At 36.4% G+C, this 23,411-nt stretch overlaps 1 protein-coding gene and 1 pseudogene across 11 annotated transcripts in view; one reads left to right on the top strand and one right to left on the bottom strand.

Moving 5' to 3' along the window:
* Positions 1 to 3,529: 3,529 nt before the first annotated feature.
* The window catches only part of EYA4 (EYA transcriptional coactivator and phosphatase 4), a 292,396-nt gene continuing 272,514 nt past the window's right edge, over positions 3,530 to 23,411 (bottom strand). For 4 of the 11 annotated variants that reach the window (XM_058435564.1, XM_058435567.1, XM_058435569.1 and 1 more), the window contains 6 exons: positions 19,413 to 19,471; positions 19,154 to 19,314; positions 16,748 to 16,862; positions 12,469 to 12,590; positions 10,558 to 10,673; positions 6,807 to 6,934 (listed from right to left, as the gene is read on the bottom strand). In XM_058435564.1, coding sequence (XP_058291547.1) covers positions 6,854 to 6,934; positions 10,558 to 10,673; positions 12,469 to 12,590; positions 16,748 to 16,862; positions 19,154 to 19,314; positions 19,413 to 19,471 — 654 coding nt within the window. In that variant the 3' untranslated portion in view covers positions 6,807 to 6,853. Of the gene's footprint in view, positions 6,935 to 10,418; positions 10,520 to 10,557; positions 10,674 to 12,468; positions 12,591 to 16,747; positions 16,863 to 19,153; positions 19,315 to 19,412; positions 19,472 to 23,411 lie in introns of all 11 variants that reach the window. The other 7 variants (XM_032159299.1, XM_058435571.1, XM_032159291.2 and 4 more) reach the window with 4 other exon arrangements.
* Positions 21,423 to 21,811, top strand: LOC116474412 (10 kDa heat shock protein, mitochondrial-like; annotated as a pseudogene).

The raw sequence follows: 23,411 nt of genomic DNA, 5'->3' as shown, positions 1-23,411 counted from the left end.
GGCCAGAGTAACTATTATAAAATATAAACTGGGACACATAAATCCTCTGCTAACAAACCTTTCATTCAGTACCTACTGATCCCCGAGTAAAACTGAAATTGGTTGATGCTGTATTAAAAATCCTCGCCAAGTGGCCGTTGTTTATTTTTCAGTCTCATTTCTTACTATTCCCTTTATTCACTCCATGCTTCAGAAACAAGAATTACTTGCAGTTCCCTGACCACACCATTCTACCCTTCTCCCTCTTACCTGCGTTCTCTTATATATTTTCCACTTTGCTTAGATGCTTCCATTCCAGTCCGGCAAATTCTCTGGCCTTCTCGGTTTTGTCCTTGGGGCTTCAGCTTTGGACTCATTTTCTCCAAGAATCTTCCCTTTAAGGGCTGGTTAGGTTTCCCTGCAAATGACTCACCATGCCCCTGTGTTTATCCCCTGCTAACACCCTTCATTCATTTCTTAAGAGTCACTCCCACTGAAAAGTGTAAGAACCTTAAGGGTCAGGACTGTGATGAGTTTAGGGTCAGCAGTACTCTGCTGTGGTTCTGTGGAGGATGATTTACTTGGTGGTCCCTCTACCTTTTCCAGTACACCCTCTTCCAATTCTATGTATTTTCACTGAAGGCTCACCAGAAAACTAAAATGGCAACACCATAGCAGACATAAGGCGCACAAATCTAAGATTTCATGACCACAAAGGACAATGCATTGCCCTTTAGCCATAGAGACGCTGTCCCTGCAAGCTGCAATCAAAAGGCATTTTGTTGGGAGGGAAAATAGTCATCTGGCTTGTATAGAGTTATATGCATTGTCAGAGATTCTTTAGCATATTACGTTTGGAGATTTTTCAAACTGTGTGCTAACACAGACCTGGAAGGTTCTGTGGATGAAGGAAAAGCGAAGGAATAATGGCTACTATTTCCATTGAAAGTCAGAACTTGGGCACAATGAACATTTTCCCCTTGAGGCTCTGAGTGGGCATCTTTGTTGATTGCAGTATATCCCAAGAATTGACTCTGGCCCAGTCAAATGTAGACTGCTTTGTGTAGTGACCTGTGTATTAGAACACATGCATACTTTGCCAGAATTACATCCAATAACTTTTAAAGAGTATACAAAACCACGCAGAGATGTTAAATAATGGTTATTAGTCTGGGTGCAGTGGCTCACACCTGTAATCTCAGCACTTTCGGAGTCTAAGGCAGGAGGATCGCTTGAGTCCAGGAGTTTGAGGTTATGGTGAGCTATGATGGTGCCACTGCATTTCAGCCTGGGCAACAAAGCAAGACCCTGGATTAAAAAATAAATGGTTCTCTTTTGCTAACTAAACAACATCCGACACTTTAATTTTTTTGTTTGTTTGTTTCAGGGACTCAGAATCATGAACCACAGTTTGCAGAGAGATCTGATTTTTACATGTTTTTGTGTGTGTGGCTTTAAGTAATTTAAGTCAATTAAGCCTACTAATATTGCATACTTTTTCTTTTATGAAAGGGAAAAAGGGAGTATAAAGGAGGCAATCACTGATTCATTGTAAACGTTTTTTATCCAGACAACCATTCTCAGGTCACATATAATCTTTCTTCAATTACATCTTTGCTTATGGCCATCCTTGCTCTTTATTTTCATAAATTATTAGGCCAGCAAATACTCCAGCTAAGGTATAAAAACTTACACAGGTCATGTGTATGTTTTCTTCTCTCCTTTTCCCGTTCAAATCTAGCTCAATCATTTTTCTTTTCTTTTTTTTTTTTTTTTTTTTTTGAGACAGAGTCTTGCTCTGTCTTCCAGGCTAGAGTGCAGTGGCATGATCACAGCTCGCTGCAGCCTCCACCTCCCAGGCTCATGCAATCTTCCCACCTTGGCACCATGAGTAGCTGGGACTACAGACACACACTATCACATCCAGCTATTAAAAAAAGAGAGAGAAAGAGAGAGACAGGGTCTATGTTGCCCAGGCTGGTCTTGAACTCCTGAACTCAAGTGATCCTCCCACCGGCCTCCCAAAGTGCTGGGATTATAGGAATGAGCCATCACACATGGTCCTCTACCACTTTAAATCTCTTCAATTCTAGATCATGCTCATGCAAGTGTTTTCCTGAAGTTTATACATTGTAATGGATGAATCAACAACACAAAAAATAAATGTGTATCATGTTGGATTAATCTAAGAACTAAGTATTTTTTCTTAGTAAAGAAGGAAAATGCTAGAAGTGTTGGGAAACAGGTGCAATTTCAGAGAGGAGGACCTTTACAGCAAAAAGGTGTTCTTTAAGAACTGAAGAAACCTAAGGCATAGGTGATGCAAAGATCTGGGTGAAAACCTTTTCAAGTAGAAGGAATGGTAAGTGCAAAAGGCCTGCAGCAGGTGGGTGGGTGCAGGTATGTGCCAAACAAGAGGTGCCAGTTTGGCAGTGAGTTGTGAGACAGAGGAAGGGAGTGCTCACCAGGGATGGTGCCTGTGGGCCTTACAGGCCATTGCAAAGGTCACTGGTGTTTGTGCCAAGCGAGCTGGTGGTTTCCAAGAAGAGGAGAGATATCCTCTGATGCACAGTATGGTTCTGGCTAGTGCGACGAGATGGTGAAAGGGTGTGAGGGCCAGAGAAGGGTGACTAAGCTGGAGGCTGATGTACTTATCTATGTGAGAAAGGATGCTGGTTTCAGCTGGGGTGGTAGTCATGGGAGAGGTGAGAAGAGGCCAGCGCAGAAGCACAAGCTCAGATTTGGACATGTTGATTTGAGAGGTCCTTTCTTCCAAGCAGGTATATAAATAGGCAAACAAGATACATTTGTTTGGAGTTCAGTGGGGAGCTGGGATATGATATGTATAATTTAGTCTTTCTCATAAATTCAATTTCAATGGCAACTGGATATAAGAGAAAACAAAAGAAGTTTACATATTAAATTTATTTTAAACATTTTCATTGTTTTCCTGTAAATCAGTATTGATTTTTGGATGGTGTAAGGCTTACTAGAATGTTGCCACATAACTCCACTTGAATACCATTAATTTGGAGGCTAACATTTTTAAAGGTTGTGAATGAACAGAGGTTGATCCAAAATTTGCATTTGGTTTACATGTGAACAACAGATTCACAAATAAATAAATACTATACACCAGACAATAAAGGAGCTATTAAATCTGTTACAGAAAACTACCTTTTTATCCTCTTGGAAGATACTTAATAAACTATGTCCCATATTCACCTAAACGATACTTGCTTTAAATATTCTAATAGGTCTAAATATTTTAATTACTTTATCATTAGTGAATTGTGGCTACATTATGCATTATACTTAATTGAATGTAGCTACCTGTGTGTAAAAAATTATGCAACTGACATCTTTTCAGTAAAGCAGCCCACTTTTAGTCGTAATTAGTGACGTTTTACTGTATTACATCTCATTTTGCTTTAACTGAAGATTATGCAACTTAGGCATAAAAAAGAAAAGTTATGAAGACCAGAAACCTAAATACAAATTTCACATGATTTAGAAACAAGCTAAATAAACACACAAAAAATCTACAACATGGGAGGGTGAAGGAAATGAAAACAATTGCAAAGGTATTTATTGAGAAATAGTAAAGATATACATATTTTTACAAGCTTTTAATATTAATTTACATTTCTTTAAATTATGTAGGCCCCGATAATCTATACTTTACTAATACATAACAGAAACCCTTGACATTGTGAGATGTCCATAATGTTACCATAGTTGGGAGTCAAAATGCAACTTTGGCTCATGATGCTTAAGTTTGTTTTCAAAAGAAATACTAAATGCCATATTCACTGAGAATGTAGGCTTGTCATAAACAAATGCGCTTTAAAAAAACAACTTCATATAGGAGCATGCTGTTGACACTATTCTGAATCTTAGCTCATTGCAGACTAAGGAGAAAACATTTTAGAGGCAGTTATTATCTACTTGTTGTGTGCAAACTGTATGATTCTAAAATATGTTTTTGCCTCTGAATTTGATTTACAAAATTTTGCAGGGGCATAGTGTCCTAATTGTATGCTATAATACTGTAGCCAGGCCACCTATTTTGTTACTGAAATTACATGGTCTTGATATTTTTAAGGTGCAACACAAGGTGGTTATCTTTCGTAGTAATATACCAAGCTGTATACATAATAGCCGAAAACCCACTTTAGTTACAGAACATTTTTCAAACTGGTTTACAATAAGGCACAATATTCCATATGTCAATAGGAGGTGGAATTGCCAAGGGGTTGGTTTTGTGTTTGTTAGTTCAGTTTTCGTTTTTCAGATTAGAAAGGAAGAGGATTTTCTATTCCTAAGGTGGGAAGGGAAGAGTTCTAGTTTGTGCATTCTCAACGTCCCATGGCCAAGCTGTGATGCTGGCTCGTGGGCCTGCACCATTGTTGTGCCAGACAAGCTGTTCTCCATCAACCTTGCATTTAGGTTTTATGCCGGCAGCCTCTTCTGAACACAGAATCAGAAAAAGAGATGTGTGTGAGAAACTGTACGGGGTGATGCAACCAGCCGGCTTCTCTTTGCCCTTTCAAGGGGTGTTTGTTTCTGCACCTGCAGATTTAGCAGCATAAAAAGCCTTGCTTGTTTGACATGAAAAGACCTACAAATTTCGATGTAATGCCACAATTCTATCATTTAAAGAAACCAGCTATACAGTAAAGATAATTTGTTTTTATTCACAGTAATAAATATTTAAGGTTTTAGTGTACAACATAATTAAGTACTGATAATCAAGGCAACACTTAAATCTCTTTAACTGCTATTTTCAAGCTAAGGGCCAACAGAAGTATAAGATTTACTATCATTATTTTTATATTATTAAAAGTGTTCCAACTTTAATTTGCCTGGAATAGTACTTGGGGCAGAGGCAGCCAAAAGCTACAAAATTTAAAGGATAAGTAAGTTTAAGGTTTAGATGATGAAATCACAATCTTGTACAAAATTGGGATCTCAGCACCTTTCTACCCAATATAAACATGGCCTTAGCATTCAGTAAAGAAATACAGGTTTGTAGCCTAAAGAAATGGAATCATATTTCCACAGTGAATGAATGTTGTGATCTGTGAGCAAAATGTAGACTTTGTGAAGCCACAGAGGCCTCAGTTGATGAACTCATGAACCAGCCTCTGGCGAGGGGCATTGACTAGTAGCCTGACTCCAGGATCCACATTATGACATTTTAAACACAGAACTGCAGGTGCAGACACCATAAAAATACTCTAGTTCTTAAAGTCTTAAATTTCCACAAGGGAAATCATGTCATAGGAAATAAGAGGAGAACCTGTGTCGTGTTCCCAACATGGGCTACACACAAGGAAAAAAACCATGCAAACACAACGATGATGGGCTCTTCTTGTAATGAATGCCATCCATTGCGCAGTGACAATACAGGCAGGAACTAACATATGCAAGTCTGTCATGAGGAGAACCTGCATTGATGTATTCAGATGGAGAACCAGGTACGATTTTACTGTTGTCATTTCAGCAGTGAGGCCAAGATCCAGCTCACTTGCTAATTTAATTTATGATGATATTCTAGGTAAAATTTTCATAGACCCATTGCTTTCATTAGACACCATCTGGGATATCTGCCTTCCATTTCTGATGATATTATCATTTTTGCAATGGCATTGGGAATAAATATACTTAGCTTTATTTTAAGCCATGTGCTCTCAATCTGAATTTTATGCCATGTTGATGGCATATTCTAAAAAAGTTTGTGATAATTGCTCATGATTTGCATGATAATATCCTCCTCTATGCAACTTACACATATCAAAAGTCTCAACCTCAAAACTGTGCAAGTTGTCATGAATATGGCTCTTAGGTTTCTCCAGTAAAACTGTAGAAGGGGTACTTGAGACTTCTACATACATTTCACTTTCTAAGTAAAGGTCCCACAGTCTTTCCCAAACCTTCTGCTCATGGTTGGATGCGCAAATAGTTGCCTCATACAATTATTGGAATTATTAAGAACCCAAATAAAACACAAGCTTTCCTTTATTATTGTTGTTTTCTTATTGCAACAAATACTCAGTTTTTTGCTGATGCAGTAATTAAGCTTTGAGAGCTTGACTTTTAAATTTGGTCATGTTAAGAATCATCACAAAGGTTGTTTTTTTTTTTTTTTTTTTTTCATTATCTACAGAGATTTTAACCAAAGTTACATTGTAACACACAAATGCTGTCTTGTCTTTAAGGCACAACACATCAGTATGAACATTCTGTTTGCCAAACTTAAAAAAGAGACAATATTATATTCCCATTTCCCCTCCCATTCCCCTCCCCGACAAATGAAAGAAAAATTGCATCCACTTTGAAAGTCAGCTGCTAATAAAGTCACAGTAAATTATTTTCATCAATAATTTACACAAATTACAGGTCTCAATAGGACTGTCCTTATACAGTCTGAGTGCATTCCAATTCAGATTTTCTGGGCTAGGTAGGCTAAAGTCAGATTCAAACCTCAGGGCTGAGAAGATCTCCCATTTTGAGGAATGTTGTTGACCACCTTGTCAGACGGAGCATGTGTGTTGCTGCTTTGCCAGGGTAAGAGTTCTCTGCTAAAGCTGCTCATTCCAGTTTGGACTCATTTGGTGTGTACCAGCAACTTCCACAGATTTTTAAAAAACCCATTAAAGTGTTGTAAATATAAGACCATAGAGTTTCTTTTCTGTAGCACTAAAGTTTAACTCCATTCAGCAATCTGAATTCTTCATTCTGGAATTTTTATTCCAAATATGATTTCATCCATTAAGACAATTTATATGTGTAGAGCCAGAGGCATTGAATCACACATAAAAATTCAGTGTACTTGAAATATAAAAAATGGATCTCCGGCTAAAGAACACAGTTACAAATACTCTAATTCCAGTGCTTGGTGGAGAGCCAGGAGGTCTGAGTGACTGGATATCCTCCAGAAGGGCATGTTGTGCTGTGTGGTTAGGAGAAGGAGGGATGGGAGAGAGAAGGGGAAGGAATGAGGCATGGAGAGAGATCACAACCATCGTCTCAATGAAGTAGCAGCACACACAGGGATGTGTGGTCCACCCAAGTTCAGGGGAGGGAGTTTAAAGGCAGGATGATCATATGTGAAGGCTTGGCAGCACCAATATGGCACTGTCAAAGTAACAGAGAAATAGATCTGAACTGGATTTTAATGAGAATAATAGCAAATGTTAACATTTCTTAGATAGTTTAATATTTATTTTGGAAGTATCACTACCAACAACAACATCTGGGAAAGCAAGTGGGCATCAAAATCCTACCTGGCTGATGGAAAGCAAGTTTTAATCAGTGCATCACTCCTACGGGCCTCTCAGTTAGTTAAAAATAAAATGAAACAAAATGATAAACTTCTTAATTTTGGTAATCTAGGAAGAAAAGAGGGTGAATTCCTTTCTGTATAAAAATAATTTGAAGCAGGACCATATAAAGTAGAAAAAAAATGTGGGGATTATAACTTTCTTACTTGTCTGGGACAACCAGTAACTTAAGCCAGTAGAGTCGACCTGATTTATTTCACTGGTGTAGAATTGAGAGAAAGTACTCTAGCATACATTTTCAATGGGGAAGATATCATCTCCAAAGGGACACAAATGAGTTCTTGTGGGGCAGAAAATCTTAGCCATTACAGTGGTTTGTGGCCCTCAAAAGATATACTATAATAGTATACAGTACATATGTGGTATTAAAATTTGATGAAAGGGAGTAATTAGAAAAAAACTGTCTTTAGACCCCACTGGCGATGATAATGACAAAGAAAAAACACTGCACTACAGGAACTGACAAAACAAAAGCATGATTTGTAAGTTTGGGCTGATGACATCTTCTAGAATATGTATGTATAAAATATTCATGTATATAAGGGAAATGCATATATAGATATAAAACATGCAAAGATATTTTATTTAAGAACTAAGTAGCATAATAATCCTTATTGCTATATAATTCCTTGCTGCACACTATGGTAGCCACCAGCCACATGCGGCTATTGAGCACTTGAAATGTGGTTAGTCCAGTTTAAAATACATAATGAATTTCAAAGACTGAGAACAAAACAAACAAACAAAAAAGAATGTAAACATGACTTCAATAATTTTTACATTAATTAGATATCAAGACAATTATTTTGGGTATACAGGGTTGACATGTTATTAAAATTAATTCTGTTTCTCTTTAATTTTGTAAAATGTGGCTTCTAGAAAATTTCGAACTACATATACAGCTTGTATTAATAATATATGTTTCTATAGAAGAGCGCAGTTAGACATTCCTATTCCTAAACTTTGACATTTCTTCTTAAATTTCTCAAACAAAATATGTATAGGTCAAATTAAGGCACTGAAATTCACATAGAAGTAACATTTTTTTCATTCAGCTCAGATCTATTTGTAACAACAAAACAGTACTTAACATTTCTGCACATGCGATTATCGCTACATCCAAAGAAAAGCATGCATTCTGGGTATGAGAGAAACCAACCACCTCTGTTTTAAAATAGAATAATAAGCCTTCACCATCACCAAAACTGTACCTACATAAACAACCATTTGGAAATAGCATTCTATCTGAGATTCTTTTCCATTCAGGGTCATGCCTTTCCCTCCTGAAGTTTTGGGTATAAAGTAGATGGTATAACAACTGGTAAACCGAATCTATGCTGTGGAAAACAGGTAGACTCGGTTAAGTTTTAATTGTCAAAAGCATATAGTGTTACTGGTTTGGAAAATTGAATTATATTAGTCCTTACCTATATATACGTGAATTTAATTTGTATAGGCTAAAAGACACGTAAATTTAGCAGGAGTGGGGCTGTATTACTAATCATTGGCTGCTCTTTGTTGTGTATAACTATGGTGCCAATAACAAAAATCACAACATGGACTCAGGACATTGACAGACTCCAGAAGATATTTCAGTTGAGTGTGACTGGAAGCATTTCAAGTAGCAGTCAGCAATGAAAGCTGTATTTCTTGAGGCTGCAGCCCTGACCTCATACAGGACGTGCTTGGGGCTAGTGTGCTGTCTTGGGTCATTGACACTGCTAATGAAGGCTGAGGTGCTCTGTGGGAGGCAGAGCCTCAACCCACTCTCTTAAATGTAATCGAAAAGCAAGTATGGCTGCCAATACTGTCACCAAACCTTCTAAAGTGGAAGTGCTTTCCTTTTCTCCATTTTGCTTGATTTAAATAGACTAGAACATACATCATTTCCTTTCTCTTTCTCTTATAGCCATAAACTTTTCTATAAAATTGTTTATGTTGACTGTTTTTTGAAAACAGGTAAACACTCCAGCACATGCAAGTGGCGAAGGCTTTATTAGATGATGATTTAAAATCTCCCTAGGGTGATACAGATAACATTCTTTCTGTGTAAAACAGTATAGGCTGGCATGTCATTGTTTAAAAATACTAATTCATCATCTGGCTTTGTTTTGTTTTGTAAATTCTATCACTTTTATCTTGGCTAGTTGATATTTTTCTATCATTCGGTGAAGGCAGCAGTAGATCTTAGAGTGGAGTTGACTGACAGTCTGGTGGTGGGGGCCAATCCTGATATCATTTTTCTTTTGATGTTGAACCAACCATTTAATGGTTTTTAATTGCCTTGGTTTCTTCTTCAGAAATATGGGCCAGATGAAAAGCCTTATTAAAATACTTAGGGCCTATGGGATCTTCTGAATGTGTTCAAAGCCAGCTTCTTGGCTTCAATCAAGTACCACTGGCTCACCAAAACAAATGAAACTCCTCTAGGAGATGTGAGGCACATTACGGCTAAGATAAGTTGGTGCAAAAGGATCTGAGCAATACATCCCATTTCAGTAGCACTTATTAAAAATCTCTTGTAGCAGTTTTTCTTCAGCTATTAAATCTGCCCTCAGCATTCCTTATCATGGAGCATGCCTACTTCCAGGCACTCACGAGGACCATATGGCATGCAGGTCTCATGAACTACTCACATGACTTTTGTATGGAGCTCATTAATCTCTATCTTGCTAAATTTCACGTGCTTAACAATGGTTATTCTCCCCCCCATCTTTCTTGCAGATCCCCTGGCTCATCTATATCTATGCACATTGTATGTGTATTAATATATACATATGCATCTATATAAGCATGTATATACATGCCCACACAAATATATATGTCACTATATATATTTACTATATGTATATACATTCAAACATGTAAATAAATATAACTAAATTTCCCTGCATTTCCTATCAAATTTCAGGCAAAAAATGCTAAACTCCAAATGGTTTATTTGAATGTAAGTATTGACCCTCTCACGCTCTTATTGCTTTGCATCTATAAATTTAAATCATTTGTCAAGCTGCCATTGGGCCAAACTACAGAAATGCAAACAAAAAGGCTTGCATTAGAAGTATCACACCAACATTGTTTGAGACAGGTTACCTTTTTTGCTGCCTGTTCTTCTTCTACACCATCCCCAATTACAACATACACTACTTTTCTGCCAAACCTTTGCATTATTCGTTCAAAGCAACTTTCTTTTCCTGGAAGATAAATGAGATAAAGTTCAGAGTGAAGTTACCTGGTTAGCGGCATGCTCCTCATCTCGGCCATCTCCAATCACAACATAAGTTATGTTAGTGCCAAATCTGGACACTATACGCTCAAAACAGCTTTCCTTGCCTGAAAAACAATGCACTGCTTATTCTTCCAGCCATTGCATTCATTAACCTAAAGATTCATAAAGTGTTAAGTTAATGCCCCTTGAACATCACTTGAACTGGCTCACAACCTCTGGGTTTATGAAATCAACACATATTTGATTGGACAGATGATTAAACAAACGTGTTTCACACTCCAAAAATATCAGTAGGGTTAAGCATTTGACCTAGAGAAAATATTAGTATGTTTTTCTCCACCAACAGAGTATTGGGGCAACTTTACAGGCCACTCTAGGTTTTAACCTTTGTTTGTTTAATTCTGTAAATCAGTTTTAAGTAGCATAGACAAGTCAGCTAAATGTGTTCTAGAGAAAAACTGAAGGTTCACCACTAAAAAAAGAGGAAATACTAAGAAGTGAATTTACCTTGATAAACAACTCCTTTCTTCAAGTGGGTGAGAGTTAGCCTGCTCAAATAACTTCTGCTAAGGGTGCTGTCTGACTGGGCCACAGTACTGACAACACTGGTATCCTCTTATTGCACTACGGGAACATCACCGTGGAATTTCTACATATTCTTTGTTTTTAAAACATTGGCATTATTCTCTAAATTTCACTCCCAGAATGTTCATGCAGTCATGGCTACTTCTGCCTTTTTTCTTAATCTGATGGTTCAGAACTCCAAAAAATACTAGCTTAAAGGAAAAAATAAAAATGAGTTTGTTTCATATTAAAGAATATAAGGAACTATTTCGCCAACAGAAAGAATATTGTCTTTACTAAAATAAATGTTTATTCTGCTATAAAATTATTTGATTCATCAAAAAGCAAAATTACCTTCTATTAGTCCTGCTGACATAAATACACACATCTAGATTAAAAATGTATGGTACTGATATCCAGGCTCTGAACTGTAGTGCTTATGACAATGTGAAATTTACTCTACGGAAGCTTGGCTCTCCTTAACTGTACTCTTGAAACAGCTGCCACTGGAGGCTCCTTTTGCCAGGGCCAACATCAGACCTCCTCAAAGCCCAGGGCAGGTTATTTTTGGTGGGGGATTTTGAACTTCTCTTGTCAATGTGCCAGAGCCTAAGTTTGTTGACCTTCAAGGCATATTACACAACCCATTTATTTTCCCAAGTATTTCCTTGACAGATAGTGGAATACATCAGTTTTAAGTCTTTCAATACGGCAGAAGTTGATGAAGTTTTGCTTTTGAATGTTTATTAGAAGTTGGAGTCTGCGAGAAAGGCACTTAAAAATCAAAGATGGCTCCACAAACAGATATTATCTAAATAAACAAGGTTGTGGTTCTTTGATTGCTACTGCACATTTTTGGAAATGCAGATTTCCAGTCACTCATGTGTTATGAATATTCCTATTATGTTTTCTGATTCATAAAATTCTTTTAATTTTTTTCTGTAATTAAGGGCACTAGTTCAATCCATCAAAGAATCCCCTGCAAAGCCAAAATTGTATTTTTATCTTGGATCTAGATTACTGCATATGCAAGGAGGCAACATTATACGCCATACTAATTAAACTATTAAATACAATGGCTAGAGATATTACATATTATTTAGATAACGTGCTGCAATATTCTGTGAAATAAAAGAATGAAATATCTATACTCAGATACTGAGTTCTTAATGTCACTAGGCAACAGTTCTCAAAAAGTTCTTACATGTACAATGAGTTGCAGGGGACTTTGTAATTTGAACTTTATCCAAATTTGTTTCATGTGCTAAGTGAAATTGCTGAAAAAGGGAACCATGCAGAGACACACAGATGTGGACACATTCCATACAGAGTTTCAAATAATTTCCTTACCTATTTTAGTTGCACTGTAAATATTCTCAATGGGGAAAGCACCTCCTAAACTATAGAGTAGAACCTTCGCAAGTGCTGGGATCAGTTGGGTTGTCGTTACCAAGACATTTACGCAGTTACTCCTGAAATAGGGAGGAAATATACATGTTTGTTTTCTAATACTAAATAACTTCTAATAGATTTAAAATTGTCACTGTGGTCTCTAAATTCCTTAATTAATGGTCCCTTTCAATATTCATTAGCTATTGCCTATCAGCAGACAGACACTCCTCCAATAATGGCAGATTATTAAGAAGAATATACAAACCCATGACTATACTGTGATGCTTAAAGTTCTACACAATATTTTGTCAAAACAATATGCTATTAGAAGTCATATGTAGGTAAATGTTACAGAATGAAAACATGGTAGAATGAAATAAAGCACAGGCTTTTAAAGTTTCGAGATGTGGTTTAGATATGAACTTTCATGACTTGTACTGTGTGATATTCAGAGTTACATTTCTTTTTAAATTACAAACACTGTATATACTTGTAACAGGAAAATTTGTAAAAGACAAATATAAAGAAGAAAACAAAAAGCATTAATTATTATTTAACCATCCAGAGATAACTGCTCTCTCCATTTCATGCATTTATTTTCAATGTTTCTGTTCATATACAGATTTTGTTCTCCCATTGGGAACATTCTATATATTCAATTTTGTATTGTACTTTATGTATTTATATCATGAGCCTGCTTGTTTATATCTATTAACTATTATTCCCCTCTCCCAACAAAACAATGTAGAGTATATACATGGTAGAGTAGTTTTTATACATGTATATACTCTACATGGTAGAGTAGTTTTTATACATTGTTTTGTTGGGAGAGGGGAATAATAGTTAATAGATATAAACAAATAGGCAGCACACCAACATGGACATGTATACATGTGTAACAAATCTGCACGTTGTGCACATGTACCCTAGAACTTAAAGTATAATTAAAAAAAAAAATCTACTCTACCATGTAGATGCACCAGAATTTTTTAAAGTTAAATTCAGTTGCTTAAGTGGCTTTTGATTTCTAAATATTAAAATTAGTTCTACCAAAATATATTCTTACATCTTTGATTATTCTGAGACTATATTCACAGAATAATTAGGGTCAGAGGGTAAGTTAATTTTGCTAGGAGTTCTAATACATAATTCAACAAAGCATCTGTTTTTCTGACATTCCAGGCATTTTGTGAAAACTATTGGGTTAGTGCAAAAGCAATTTTGTTTTTTGCCATTAAAAGTAATGGCAAAACTGCAATTGTATCAATATGGTAATATATGTGGATAACTCAGCAAATTCCATAGCATGTAACTACTCAATGTATGTTGATTTCTTTTTCTCCTCCCTTCCTTGTTATATCTTTATTTATTTCTGGAATACCACATATTCCCTTAGTTGCCTTAAAGCCATCTGTTTAACAATTAATCTGTATATATTATATAATAATCTAATAATGTAATAATCTTTTTTAACTTATATAGAAGACATCTTTTAGAAATAATGAAAGCTATCAACCTCCTTCTCAGAGAAATGCACACTCCACTACATTTTACACATCATGTCAGTGGCTCAAGGGTCCTTGCACTCCAGTGTCCCTGACATTTGGTCTCTCTTGTCACCAGTTACAAAGGACATGAGATAGCAAGTCCCATTTCAACCGGCTTTAACTGCTTGTTAGACATTTCTTCCTTATATAAAGAGCCAGAATCTCCCTTGCAGGATTCCTACTCATTGGTCCCAGTTCTTTCCTTTCCAGACACAGGGAGAAATCTAATTGATTTTCAGCCTAACATCTGAAACAGTTGAAATTGGTAATCTTGGTTCCACACATGACTCTTCTGACTAAGCTCTCTGGCTCCTCCTTCCATCTGTTTCTTTTATGTGGTTCCCACAGTCCAAACCCGTGACTACCACACTTGACACAGGCTGCTTCAACCCTGCCACAGCCCCCACTGGAATATGGTGCTTAGAACCAACAAACTAAGCTGCCATGGCTTCCCCAATCAGACACGGGAAGCTACTTCCCCTCCGCTCTCCATTTGGACTTTCTGCTATCCATGCAGCTCCGCCTGTGCCACGGGTCAGGAGCTGTGCAGGATGTGACAACTATTCATTTACTTTCATGTTCTTAATATTAACTTTTTTTTTTTTGCCCTGTCAGGCTTTTCTGCATTCTGATTCAATTAGTCCAAATAAATCTTTCTCTGAATGCTGTGTTCCCCATATATTTATTAAGCATGCTTTTTTCTTCTTTTTTTAAAACTAACAATTTGTCATCTTATTCATCGATCTTTTCTTTTTCAACTTTTATTTTAAGTTCAGGGGTACAAGGGCAGGTTGGTTACATAGGTTAACTTGTGTCACGGGGGGTTGTGGTACAGATTATTTCATCATTCAGGTATTAAGCCTAATACCCATTTTTTTTTGCTGATCCTCTCCCTCCTTCCATTCTCCACCCTCTGAAAGGCCCCAGTGTGTGTGGTTCCCCTCTATGTGTCCACATGTTCTCATCATTTAGCTCTCACTTACAAGTGGGAACATGCGGCATTTGGTGAGAGTGTAAATTAGTTCAGCCATTGTGGAAGGCAATGTGGCGATTCCTCAAAGACCTAAAGACAAAACTACTATTTAACCCAGCAATCCCAGTACTGGGTATATACCCAAAGGAATATAAATCATTTTATTATAAAGCCACACGCACTTACATGTTCACTGCAGCATTTTATTCACAATAGCAAAGACATGGAGTCAACCTAAATGCGCATCAATGATAGACTGGATAAAGAAAATGTGGTACATGTACACCATGGAATACTATGCAGCCATAAAGAAGAATGAGATCATGTCCTTTGCCAGGACATGGATGGAGCTGGAGGCCATTATCATTAACAAACTAACACAGGAACAGAAAAACAAATACTGCATGTTCTCATTAATCTTTTCTTTTCTTTACTGTTTTTTTTTTTTTTTTTTTTTTGAGACAGAGTCTTGCTCTGTCTCCAGGCTGGAGTACAGTGGCATGATCTCGGCTCAGTGTAACCTCTGCCTCCCAGGTTCAAGCAACTCTCCTGCCTCAGCCTCCCGAGTAGCTGGGACTACAGGTGTGCACCACCACGACCAGCTAATTTTTTTTTTTTTTTTTTTGTATTTTTAGTAGAGACGAGGTTTCACCATGTTGGCTAGGATGGTCTCAATCTCTTGACCTCGTGATCCACCTGCCTTGGCCTCCCAGAGTGCTGGAATTACAGGTATGAGCCACTGCGCCTGTCCTATTAATCTTTTCTTAATGGAAATGCTGACAGATTCTTTTTTTAACTTTTATTTTAGGTTCAGGGATACATGTGCATGTTTGCTATATAGGTAAACTTATGTCACGGGGGTTTGCTATACAGATTATTTTACCACTCAGGTACTAAGTCTAGTACCTAACAGTTACTCTTTCTGATTCTCTCCCTCCTCCTACTCTTCACCCTCAAGTAGGCCCCAGTGTCTGTTGTTTCCCTATATGTGTCCATGAGTTCTCATCATTTAGCTCCCACTTATTAAGCATGCTTTTATTTATTCACCTAACTCAGATATAAAATCATGGAAGTGGATAGTACAGAGATTCAACTCTACCTTACTAGCTATCACATTCCAGACTTACATCACTTTATGAATTAGCATATATGGCACCTGGTTGTACAATTGGTTACAAATCAATTTAATTCTGATTTGTATACTGACACAAGTCAGAATTTCACTGTTTAGTTCAAACAACAAAATGGTTAGAATTTTTTCAAGAGCTTTCTCTTGCTTTTCTGATGTGCTTACATTATGTGTATTATCCATAATGGCCTAACACCTAAAACATGCATTTTTGTATAAACAGTACTGTTTTATATTTGCCATCGCCCCCTTGTACTTTGCCACCTACTGAGTTCTCTTTCTTTATTCATTAGAAGTCATGAAACCATTCTGTGGGGATTATCAATTGCTATGAGAAGAGATGGGTGGTGAGATAGGGTCTCCTGTTTATTCTGAGAAGCAGCAACCTTCTCTCATCCCAACACACACACACACACACACTCTCTCTCTCATGCACATGCACTGAAATTGAAAACATCACTGAACTCAGAATTGTTAGGTCCCTTGAAGTCTAAAACGGCCTAGGAATTAAAACATTTTTATCTATGTTGTACAATTAGAACTGAATTTTCAATACGATACACATAGAAAGGTAACAATTCCACTTACCTAGTGCTAATAATTGATAAAGACTTAAGTGCATTTGTTAGCCAGGAATCTGTCAGCCCTTCAATCTCTGCCCTTAACTGTAGCCAGGCATCCCTCTTGGCAGGGCCAAGGAGTCCTGCAACACCAAAAAGCAAGGCAGAGTCAAGAGATGAATATTTTCTCAGAATATCTAGTTTAGATTCCCTTCTGTCTGGAATAGATCATTTTTATTTCAGTATACATCAGAAATGCAGAGAGATACAGATTTATGTCCATATTGATCCTTCATTTCTGAATTGATTATCCATTCATTCCTTCAATGAATATTTACTGAACTTCTAGGTCTCAGGTAGTGCCAGTGAGAACTGGCCCCAGTCTCTGCCCTCACTGATCCTACAATCTGGTGCAGTGGATCTCAATCACCTAAAGAGCTTTGAACATGCCCCTGCCTGGATCTCATTCCAAGGGACTGTGATATTTGAGGTCTTGAGGAATAGCTGGGCTCCACCAACCTAGGGACACAAACTCCAAATGTTTTGACTGAAAACGTTTAGTTTCTTAATAATCACAATCATTTCCACTTTCAAACAGTAACAGTGGCATCATCATATGTAGCTGTTAAAATGTTTCTAATGCTACTGCTAATGCTACTATAAATACTTTGCTATGTAAAAAGAAATTAAGAATTTTGTTTAAAATCATGAAATGTAGGACAGTTACAGACAATCATGAATTATAACATTGATGTTATAAGAAAAAAGATAGATGTGCTAATTTTTTATTTTAAAAGATCCAGTTCTTGCTTTTATGATAAAACAAGATCATGTAAATCCATTAAAAAGGAAGGTTTCTTATTGAAATTGTGTTTTAGAATATCGGGAGCACATATACACTTGTATGTTTTTTTTCAATCAAAATTTATAGTTTCTAGCAAGTCTCATTTGTCCTCGTTATAATAAAGAGATGCTCATGTATGACAGAAAGTAGACTTGTGGTTGTTTAAAGTTTCTAAGATACAAGATTATTTCTTAGTGTTCTTGTTAACTTAAAATAATTTTATTAATATACCGCAAGAAGGAAGTGATGACATCTGAATGATAAAAATTAACTCAGATTTCCCAAGGGGATATTTATTTTAAAATTAAATGTATTATCCACCATTGATTTTAATTAGAAAATCTACTTATTTGATTTTACAAAAGCATCATGTACAGAGCACTAGAGCGAATCAGGAAATCAGTGTTTCTCCCCAGAACCCCATGCAAGTCAGTAGCTTGCAGGGGTCAATTTCTTATTTGGAAACGAATGTCTTCCATATGTAAGCTCCCTTTTGGTGCTAACATTATTATCCTCTTTGGCTCTAAATTTTTTTTTCTCTCGGAGTTGTTATGTACTTACTGAGCATCTCTTATGTGGTTCACTGCTAGGCACTGGGGATACAAGGTGATCAGACACATAGCCCCACCCTCATGATGTATATGGATGTATGTGATTATATAATATATATGAACATTTTATTTACTATATTGTATTCTATGATATATATGTGAATATATGGATGTATAGTATGCACATGCATATTTAGCTGTATCATTCTGTTTTGGATTCTAGTTTATGTTCAATTACTCTTCCTTTTTAGAAAAAAAGAGAAGCACATAAAGAAACAAAATCCTGGGAGATTAATCTGATGTGACCTAATAGCAAATTTTAAGAATCTTGTTTACCTAAAATTGATTCTAATAAGATATCATCAAGGTTTATTTTATATATAGAAGCACATCCAGGATTACAGTTTTGATAGCAAAGGTTTTGATATCACCTGTAAAATATATGAAGGGGTATAAAATGGTTTTGATATTACCTACTGATTATTTGAACTTTTAAAAACTATGATAATCATAGTTGACACTATGCATGAGAATGATACACTGTTATAAAACATGATTTTTTTAAAAGATAAAATAAACCTGTTAAAGTCTTTGAAATGACATGAATAACTGTTTATATTTATTTTTGATGGGATTGTGGAAAGATAATACTTGCTAACAACCCTCCTTCAATGATGGAGGCTCTCTTCTTGAGAAAGGTCTTCTTCCCGTTGCCTTGGTCAGTTCCTCTGTCTGGTTTTCACTGATAATGCTCCAGGCACCAGCTGATATAGGGTCAACTAAATGCCCTGCTATAAATCTTGACCAAACATCTGGGCACAAGGCTACACAAATAATTCCCAATTCATGTGACGGTGGTGCATGTTTTATTTTGTAGTTAAATTTTTTCCCACCAATTCTAAGAAACTTCTGGCTCAGTGTGGTTTAATAGGAGCTTTGCTTGATTCTTTTACAGCAGAATCATCTTTAACATGAAACTACAGATTGAATTCTACCTATACCCAGAGTACCTTTGTTAGATTGAAAAAGCCACACATACCTCCAACATTGTTCTTGTAGGTGTTATATAATTCTTTTACTCTTCTGTAACGAAAAGCCAACTTCCTCATCCAGTCAACCCCTCCTCTTACACCTGTTGGCAAACAAAGGTTTGCACTACTTGCAGCTGCATGGAAGCCATCAGTTGCAAAACTGTAGGTACTGTAACACCCAAAATACATTAAAAAGAAATAATTACATGTGCAAAACTCCACAGCCGAATTTCTGTAGGAAACAACATACTGAAAGGCATAGCTTACCTTAAGTCCTGCCCATTATCATCAGAGGAAACATCATCTATATGAACTTGATCACACTCCTGTTAAAAACATTGGAAAAGTTATTTGTTTTCTAAATGATGCTTGTTACCAAGCTTGAAGGTTTTCCCATCTTCTCATCTGATCAGACTACCGCCAGAAGATGGCAGCATGTGCCCGTCCATCTCACTGCCTCACGCTTGTTTTCTTCTACTGGGAAATGGCACCATTTCTACCCCACAAAATTTAAATCCAGAAGAGTTCCATAGAAAGGAGGGGTGAGAAAATATACGGCATGAGAGTTTCTTTAGAGCAATTTAAAAAATATAATCTTAAAATTATTGATAAGAAATTCTCTTGAATCTTCATAAACATTTGAGTTCCCTTCCAGCCATTTCTGTTGTGCATACTTAAGCATGGCTAATCTGAAGATACACAAAACTTATTTAGTCTGAACACCTCAGATGGTTACTATTATTATCATTTGTTGAGCGGCAACAGAGGGGCTTGCCTTCAGATTATGGTGTCCTGTGGAATTTCCATGACTTCCTGCTGGACCAGAACCATGAAAGAACCCTGCTGGTGTTATTTCAAAGTCCTAGTCTTTTGACACAGAAAAAGGGTAATAATCATAGAAATTGACATTTTCCTTTTGTCAAGTTTTTAAATTTTCAAATCAAAAAGACTACTTTTAAGTAAAAGGGAAATAATGAAGATTTATCATCTCAAATGTGCTAAAAAATTCCAAGCAAAATAAACTTTATGTAAGTAAGTATACCCACACAATTGACCTTATTTATTTATTTATTTTTGATATGGAGTCTTGCTTAGTCGCCCAGGTTGGAGTGCAGTGGCGCGATCTTGGCTCACTGCAAGCTCCACCTCCCGGGTTCACGCCATTCTCCTGCCTCAGCCTCCTGAGTAGCTGGGACTACAGGCGCCTGCCACCATGCCTGGCTAATTTTTTTGTTTTTTTGTATTTTTACTAGAGACGGGGTTTCACTGTGTTGGCCAGGATGGTCTCGATCTCCTGACCTCGTGATCCGCCCGTTTCGGCCTCCCAAAGTGCTGGGATTACAGGTGTGAGCCACCACGCCCGGCCACAATTGACCTGATTATAAGTTACTGTGTGCTCGGAACAAATGGTAACTTTTGTGGATAAGGATTCAATCCTTCTTTGCTGTTCTGCGTCTTAGTCCATCTTCAAATAATCTGCAAAATCCCAGTGCAATATTACAAGATCTAAAGGTGAAATTTGGTGAGGGCATTTAAAATGCCTAGTTCTCAGAATAATAAATATATAATAAATAAAAATAAATTATTTATAATAAATAACTACATCATATTAACCTCAGAGTAAGTATGGTTTAACATCTTGGGCCTCCTTAGTCCCCCTCAAAGTATTTTACTCATACTCACAGCTTCTGACTATATACATAGTGCTTAGCATTCAAAATTAATTTTAAAAAAATCATTAAATTTGAAAATACACCATACTAAACAAAGGTTTTTTGAAAGCTACTATTAATTATTGGGTTTGAAAGTATCCGGCAGTCAAATATTTCATATCTAGTCTCCAGATTTCCACACAGAAAGTGTTTAATCCGGTTCCAGTTTAAAGGTGGTAGAGTTGACTCAGGCTTCCTTTAATATACGAAACTCAGTGGCTAGCCCAATCAGTACCTTTTGAGTATGTAACTTGAAAATCCAGGTAAGTTAAAATTCATATAATTTACAGAAATTACAGGTTCAGTAAGTTTTGAATAAATCTCCACCTACACGTATGGATCCCAAAATTTAATCTGACTGGAAGTGCCTTGGAGTTCGGCATTTGGTTCACCAGGTTACATCCGCACTTAACGGCACAATCTAGCATAGAATAATCACTCTACAATTCTTTCTTAAATAAATGGGGGAAGTCTAGACAAAAGCTAATAATTCTTTACAGGATTACCACAATCATTTAAATTTTCTAACACAAAGTTATGATGATATAAAATAAAAGCATTCTAAATGGTGAGGAGAGTAAGAAGATATTTATGTCAAGAGTGGAAGGAAGGCAGAGAGGAGTGCAGAGACTGCCCAAGGAATGGCCTGGCCAGACAGGTATTTAGAAAATGTCTTCCCCTCTTTGACCAAGTATTGGCTGAAAGGAGTGCAGTCCAAACTGTAACCAAAGGAGGCATTATGCTTCCTGAAAAACATCCAGTGAAGGCATTGCAAGCAATGATAGTAACTGCTGGACTGTGCTTTAAGGAAAAGAGTGGAGAGATTTTACCCATTAGCATAAGGGTTGGAAACAAAGTTTTTCTCCCAGAATATGGAGGCACCAAAGTAGTTCTAAATGATGAGATTATTTCTTACTTAGAGATGGTGACATACTTGGAAAGTCCGTAGACTGAAATAAATCTCTATTGAAATAGTGTCGCACGAAGTTGTTGCCTATTCCATTGAAGCTCTGAAATCTTTCCTCATGTAAATAACTTCTGTGTCTCTCTTTTATAATAAATTAATTAAATTCAAAAAAGTGGAGGAATCCTTGTAAATTTCCCTGGTAATCAGAAGTTATTTCTCTATTTAATACCCTCTCATCGTAATTTTTAGAGAAATTCCTCTAACATTAAGTATTAACTTGCATGATTAATTGGTACATAGGTTACCCAAAAACTTATCTTTCACTCCTGAGGACAACAGTATATCACACTTATTGGACCATAAGCTCCATAATTGAAGTTATATTTGAGGTTTTTCCAAATTTAACTTTTCTTTAAATTTATGCCTAGTTAACTATGCCTGTTGACTCTGGACGGTTGCCTGAGGATTACAGTCCAGTGAAAGAAACCTGAACTTCCATTATTTACATTTTTAGAAAAAGCTAAATAATTGTTCTTCAATTATTTTCACTCTGAGAAACTTTTTAAGAATCATTTTCACCAAAAAGTGAAATACTAAAGACACTGTAATGTTTTGGCTTTAACAAATTTTAGTAGAACTCAAACATTTGAAAATATTCTAGAACTAACCTTAAATACTTTAATTTTGTCTTACAAAGTGACCAAAAAGTTGTCACTGATATTTATCAGTTATAATTCACAGCAGTCTTTTCTCACTTTTGCCATCTCAAACTTCCTGGAGACTTCTTTTCTGAAGGTTATTCTAACTGAAATAGCACTTTATTTAAACACACGGGATTCTCTTCTGTTGGGGGAGGGTAGTTTAGGCATCTGCCTTCTCTGCAGTTGGGCAAGATGCAGTGAAGTGTCTATTAGGAGGATTTAAATTTGTATCTTTTAGGGAATTATGTGAGGAACAGCTGCTACTATATATGTTGCAGTATCTACTGAAAGATTGGAGTGTCAAATTAGATGTTTAGGTTTTTAAAAAGGCACCCTGAGAGCTTAAATATTCAACATCAACAATGACAACATAATAAGCTAATGGTAGAATTACTCTCTTGAGGAATTCTTTTTGTCAACAAGAGTAGAAATCATTTAATTCCAGTTATGGAGCCCAAGACAATTTTTGGCTGTAAGAGGTTTATTGAAATAAAAAGTTGTGTCAAAGTAAAACTGCCTTTCAAAGTCAGATGCAGAAGGATAGGGGGCTATGTATGTAACTGTACTGAATGCTTTTGAAAGCTATTGTTTTGATTCTATTAGTTTTAGTGCTTATTCACTCAAGTCAGTAAAAAACATTTGTGTTTCCTTGGGCACTTTATCTGGATGTGCAAGCATTTGTGTGGCATGCATGTATAGTGAGAGTTCAGTCAATTTATATGCAGAAACTCAATTATTTTATTGATTAAGTACAGTATTGTTGAATAGTTAAGTTCTAGGGTTTGAGCCAAATGAAATTCTTATCACATTCTAAAACACAACTAAAAAGCTATATACTCAGAGAAGAGAAAGTCAATACCAGTATTTTCTCAGGAACTACTTCTACCAAAGATCCTGCCAGGTATTTTTGAAATACATATAACATAGTACCTGAACTAAAATAAAT

This window comes from Hylobates moloch, unplaced genomic scaffold, assembly GCF_009828535.3.
Source record: "Hylobates moloch isolate HMO894 unplaced genomic scaffold, HMol_V3 SCAFFOLD_2, whole genome shotgun sequence".
Classification (NCBI taxonomy): domain Eukaryota; kingdom Metazoa; phylum Chordata; class Mammalia; order Primates; family Hylobatidae; genus Hylobates; species Hylobates moloch.
This window is presented reverse-complemented; position numbering and strand designations above follow the sequence as displayed.